The 5,755-nt window shown below is 39.4% G+C and overlaps 1 protein-coding gene across 1 annotated transcript; it reads right to left on the bottom strand.

Annotated features, from left to right (window-relative positions):
- Positions 1-372: 372 nt before the first annotated feature.
- Positions 373-5,535, bottom strand: LOC124159666 (tigger transposable element-derived protein 4-like). The gene is made up of 2 exons (XM_046535574.1): positions 4,099-5,535; positions 373-501 (listed from the first exon to the last, which is right to left on the bottom strand). Exons 1-2 carry the CDS (start codon positions 5,533-5,535, stop codon positions 373-375), a joined length of 1,566 nt encoding a protein of 521 aa, XP_046391530.1.
- Positions 5,536-5,755: the final 220 nt, after the last annotated feature.

Here is a 5,755-nt window from a genome sequence, read left to right as displayed (position 1 = left end):
TGCATGCTAGTCGAAGTGCCAGAGGATGCCATTTTCTCTAGAGATTCTAATTATTAATGAATAATAAAGACAGCATCGGAAATTGCCAACTTTAATTTTCTCAACTTCAACCATAAATTACACATTTTCAACATAGAATGAAACTGTAGTGGGGATGTTGACATACTCACTGAGCAGGGTTATTACACAATAAAGATTCAGGGTCTCATCTCAGACTGAAACCGAGACCCTGTTAACGGGAATGCGTTGACACTACATATATCGATCTTTTTGAATTGACTGAACCTTCTTCACTTCACAATACGATGGTCATGATGGTAACTGATCACTCTCGAACGTGATTATAAATGTGAACTGTATATTACGACTTATTTAGTTAAAATCGAAGTCGAGCCGTGCCGGCGCATACCACTCACCGCTGCTGCTCCCGTCGGGGGCGGGACATGGCTCCGTCTCCTTGGGTTGCTCTCCGACCTTGCGCTTACGGAGTTCACAAGACGACTGCACAATTCACTCACGTTCTCGGAGTGACAACAAAAAAACAAACACAAAACGAAAACCCGACTACGCGTGGTATCGCCAACAGGTGGCGAGGCTCGACTTTGTATGGGAAATTCACAACCAAACAGTAACAGTTTCAAAATATTGTTATTAAAGTTAATATAATCTTACATTTAAAAGGAAGTTGAATGAGTGGCTCAATATTAGGTAGGAGGTTGTACATTTTTTTTAAATATCTGACGGCTAATATGTAATCTATAGAGACGGGAAAATTTTGCATTTCCACTAGTTTAATGTTCTGCCGATCAACCCTCAACTCTTGTCTATCTTAGGCCATTATTAGTGAACCATTTTACTGTTTCAGTGTATGTCATTCTGCAATGAGAGCAACGTCTTCGCATATGGTTCTTATACATTTTGTCTACTAATTACATTCTGAGTAAGATTAGGAATGTTTGAATAGCAGAAGAACTCTGAAATATAGAATTATTAAAACAAAAGCGAAGCATGCCGCTTTTGTGTCCTAGTGAAGGCCATGAGCACTCCTAAACAAACATAGTATTTGCCGGCCTCGGTGGCGCCGGGGTAAAGTCCCCGACTGCTAACCTAGAGGTCGCGGGTTCGAATCCCGCCTGGGTGGTTTGACCACTATCCAGGGCATGGATGCATGTGATTGTCAAACAAGTTAATTGTAAGAGAGGACTCTCTAGTCCTACATTCGCTTGTGAAATAAAGACGACATTATTATTATTATTATTATTATTATGAGGTGGTATAGAGAAAATAACTGGGTCTCTTGGCTTGAATTTGTTGCAACTTATGAGTGTCCATATAATTCGTATGCTTGGATTGTGAATGATTCAATGTGAGCCAATCAATTTAGGTTGAATTCACGTTAAAGTATTGCCTTAGTGACGAATTATTTAAAAATATATACCTAAAGTTTAGGATATTGCATAACTTTTATGAAGTTTACTGTGAAAAATTATATGAAAGGGCATTTTAAGCAATATGTTTCTGCTTCTATCTTGCTTCCAATATGTCTTCGCACTGATTTTAATTTTGTAAATTTCGGTCTTTTTGATCTGAAACACTTGCCACCTGGAGATATATAAATGTGCTGTGATTTGTACCTTAGAGCTAGGAGTCTACGAAAGGCTTTATGCGGGAAAATATTTTATGAGAAACAAGTATAAGTGAAAAATTAAGGGCTTGAAAATGCTGATTTTAAGATTGAAACACACATAATACAACCTGAGAGTATAGGACATCTGTAAAATATTTTACCCTCCTGAGAAATGAGTGTTTCAGGGTAGTGTCCTTCTTTGCAGTATTGACTTTTCAAACCCTTTTCTTTCAATGAATATTCACTGACGGAAGAGAAGCCTGCAAGAGGCGAAAATTTCTTAAATTAATGCTCTTGACTTAATTGTTTTCATGATTTACGAAAATTAAAGTCATCATAGTCCGAGAGAAACGTAAGCTAGGGTAGTTGTGAACTATTGTGACCACATACATGCTTCATAATTGGTATACAGTATTTACGTGAAACTGACTGAGGAACCTGTCGTTGGAGCTTCCATACGACGGGAGTGCTGTTCGCCGCAGAATATTCTGAGAATTTGTGGTAAAAGTATCATCTGCATCATCGTATTCGCCCAAAAGTTCCGCGATACCATCTCAAAGTAAGTTTCTGAAAGTTCACGGGCAAGAGTGCATGTGTCGCACTCAAGTTTATGAAAGATTCAAACTCTAGAAGACGGTTATGGCGTCTGAGGCAACTCATGGTCCTTCAGGCGTGCCTGCGTGAAATTCCCTTAGTTTGACAGCGAGGAGAAATGTCAGACGAAGCGGAAGGAATTGCAAATGATATACCGTCTTATTAAAAAGGCTATTATCAAAAGTACTCCGATTTTTGGTTGACCCATCTCGGGAAATATTATCTATAGATTTTCCATGATAATTTTTGAGTTGTTAATTTGCATAGATATCTTCATGGATGTTCTACTTTGCTACATTTTTTCTTGCATAAAACAGAGGAATATTAATCATAAAAAAAGTTTGCCTTTATTAAGATAAGGGCAAAATGATGGTTTTATCGCTAAAGATAAGGTCGACTTTGCATGGGCATGGGAAAGGTTCGAATCGATTTTCGATTAAAGTGGCGTTTCAATAACTTAAGAAGGTCATTTAAATAAGGCTATGTTGGAGGAAAATCGCTCTTCCTTCTCACTCAACTGGATAATATGTCTGAAATTTCCACGTCACGTGGAAATGGGTCGTACTTGGGTACGACATTGACATGTTTGCTGGCACGCGGTTGGCAAGTATTTCAAGAGAACGCAACCCATCCGTATTCTGTGCGTAGACTAGTGAAAAAAAATTGGAGTTCACCCAAGGAAGTTGTAAATATCTGGAGGGGGCACCACTGGTTTCTAGCGTGGAGCGAAGTGGTGCTTGGGTAGGACAAGCCACGCTCACTTTGAACAGAACATTGACAATTCCATAAGGGTCAATGCATACTATTTGGTGCAATGTTTGATCATAACTCGTTAATATATTAAAATAAACTATGGAACGCATAATGTAAACTTTTTTCTTACCTCACGTTCAGGCTTCGCGAGGTTATGACTCAAACATATTTTCCCAGGGAAAAATTATTATCAGTCACCACGGTTTCGTTCTAAAACCAGCTCAACTGAAAATAAAATTTGATGAGAGTAAGCTAGTTGCTTACCTGCACCTCTACTGGTATTGAATTTCATTATAGCCATCAGAAATTAACAATTACTGCAATAAAGTATATTTTCAAGGATATCCTCAATGTGAAGTGAAAATTTTCAAGCGCGCGAAAACGCGACGGGTAAGTATGAATGCCGGGAAAACTCCCGGGTGACGTCGTTCTGGTTCCCGCTGTCGCAAGTGAGGTGACCTTGAGGCGAGGCTCTGAGCGCTGATACGACTCAGGATGCTAGCAGGTAGCAGAGTACCATGCAAGCTGGTAGCGCTTGTCTTAAATAAGGATTATTAATACAGTGGAACTTGGATAATTCGAATCTCAAGGGACCAGCTAAAAACTTCGAATTATCCAAAAATTCGAATTAAAGAAGTTCTTATAACCGGGGAAGTAAACAATAATAACACGTTTTAAATGAAAACTATTAACTTTATTGATACTATTTGATCATTAATTTATTGAATAATGCCTATTACAGTAATAGTATACAATAAAAATAACTTTCAATCGCTCAAACGGCAACGAAATTAAGTAAACAATCTTAACTAACCTTAAAATGTCCTCAGCAATAGCTGAACTGCACTGCATGACTGCAGTTTGCAAACTACGCACGATTACCAATAGTCCATAGCGAAATAAAAGCAAAAATCTATACAGAACTGAAATATAAAACATCGATCAAAGAGAACTAAAAGTCTGGACACTATATTAACTGAATAAACAATAAACATAAATTTATAGGCCCTAACCTATTGTTTTACAAAAAAAGAAGAGATTTTGGCCTGTTTCTTTGAATTTAATCTCTCGGCCGTTATAAATGATGCTAAAACATCTAATGATTTAAATTGCACATCACCAACATTATTTCTGCTCTCCACAAATCGCCGAATTTCTCTCAGGTAGTCCATAGCGTCGGCTGCACTCGGTACTGGCGTTTCTTCTTCATCGGCTCGTGACCCCTCTATCTCGTCCCCCGATCCTTCATTATTTTGTGTCTCGGTGTCTAGGACTTCTGCTACGATGTCGGCGTCAGTTAGCTCTCCGCACACAGCGACATTCTCGTCCACATTCAGAAAGTCCTCGTACAAGATGATTGGATTGGGTGCCACATCCTCCCAGCCGTCGATTGGTAGAATTTCATCCAATTCCGTTCTTTCGGCGCTTTCTTCGTCGGTTTTAACAAAACCTGCCTTTTTAAAACAGTTTTTTATTGTTTCCGGTTTCACTTTGTCCCACGCTTGTTTACACATTCGCGATGCTTCTAAAATATCCAGCTTTATTTTGAGAGCGTTTCCTTCCCCGGACAGGATATTCTCGACCAACAAACCCCTGTAAAAGTGTTTTAAATTTTTTATGATCCCTTGATCCATGGGCTGGACAACAGAGGTCATGTTGGCTGCGAAAAAAACCACTTTCACATTTTCCATTACAGGTATGGTGTTGTGTGCCGTGCAATTGTCGATGAAAAGGAGAACCTGTCGATTTTCTTTAACAAACCTTTTGTCCAACTTCATTAGCCACTTCGCAAAAAGGTCACTTGTCATCCAAGCCTTAGAACTGCTGACATATTCTACTGGTTTAGACTTGACATTTTTAAAGCAACGAGGATTGGCCGATTTTCCTATCATTAGCAAAGGCAGCTTTTCCGAACCATCCATATTAGCGCCAACCAATAGCGTGATTCTTTCTTTGCTTAATTTCCCTCCGTGGCACTTTTCGTCTTTAAATGCAAGTGTTTTGTCAGGAGTGCATTTAAAAAAAAGACCGGTTTCGTCAACGTTAAAAATATTTCTCGGGTCTCTGTCCTGGATCATCTCTTCCAGATCTCTCTTCCACTGGTTAGCTTCCTGTAGGTTCACGGCCCCACTTTCACCACAGACTGCCTTAAACAAAATTTTATTGCGCTCTTTAAAACCATCCAGCCACCCAGTGCTAGCTTTAAAATTTTGCTTTCCTAATTCTTTAGCAAACTGCTCAGCCTTGATCCTAATCAGAGGACCACTTACAGGAACTTTCTTGTCTCTTGTCTGCTTGAACCATTTCAGCACACAGTTGTCGACATCTGGATTTCCTGGCTCTCGCGATCGTTTCCTGTCTTTATCAAATTCCTCTGCACTGCTGAGAATTTTATATTTATTTTTTAAGTAAGTCGATAGGGTGTTGGGTGGAATTCCAAAGTCTTTCGCGATTTCAGATTTTTTCTTTACTCCTTTTTCCACTTCTTTAATCACACTGACTTTTTCAGCTAATGTCAAAGTTTTATAAGACCCTGGTTTTTTCGATGACGTTGATGCCATGATCACTACACAGTACACTCACTAAAAGTTAAGATTTGGAGAAACCGACCCTAAGACATCAGCAAACCTACGTTAGGTAACGGCCTTCACACGAAACGATATAAACCACGCACAATGCGACACATGCGACACACAATGTAGGGGGAGTGTCGGGTGTCAGGTACAATGACCTTGGAACGCGCTGCGCCGTCTCAGTTGCAAGCAGGGTTGAGTTATTTTT

Source organism: Ischnura elegans, chromosome 5 (assembly GCF_921293095.1).
Source record: "Ischnura elegans chromosome 5, ioIscEleg1.1, whole genome shotgun sequence".
Classification (NCBI taxonomy): Eukaryota; Metazoa; Arthropoda; class Insecta; order Odonata; family Coenagrionidae; genus Ischnura; species Ischnura elegans.
The sequence above is the reverse complement of the archived record's forward strand: the minus strand, read 5'-3'. Positions and strand labels throughout refer to the sequence as shown.

Excerpts from the sequence above, each read along its gene's own strand:
- LOC124159666 (XM_046535574.1), bottom strand. The coding sequence starts at position 5,535 with ATGGCATCAACGTCATCGAAAAAACCAGGGTCTTATAAAACTTTGACA. Across the intron at positions 502-4,098 it reads TTGTGGAGAGCAGAAATAAT|TCGTCTTGTGAACTCCGTAA; the intron begins GTTGGTGATGTG and ends TGAATTGTGCAG.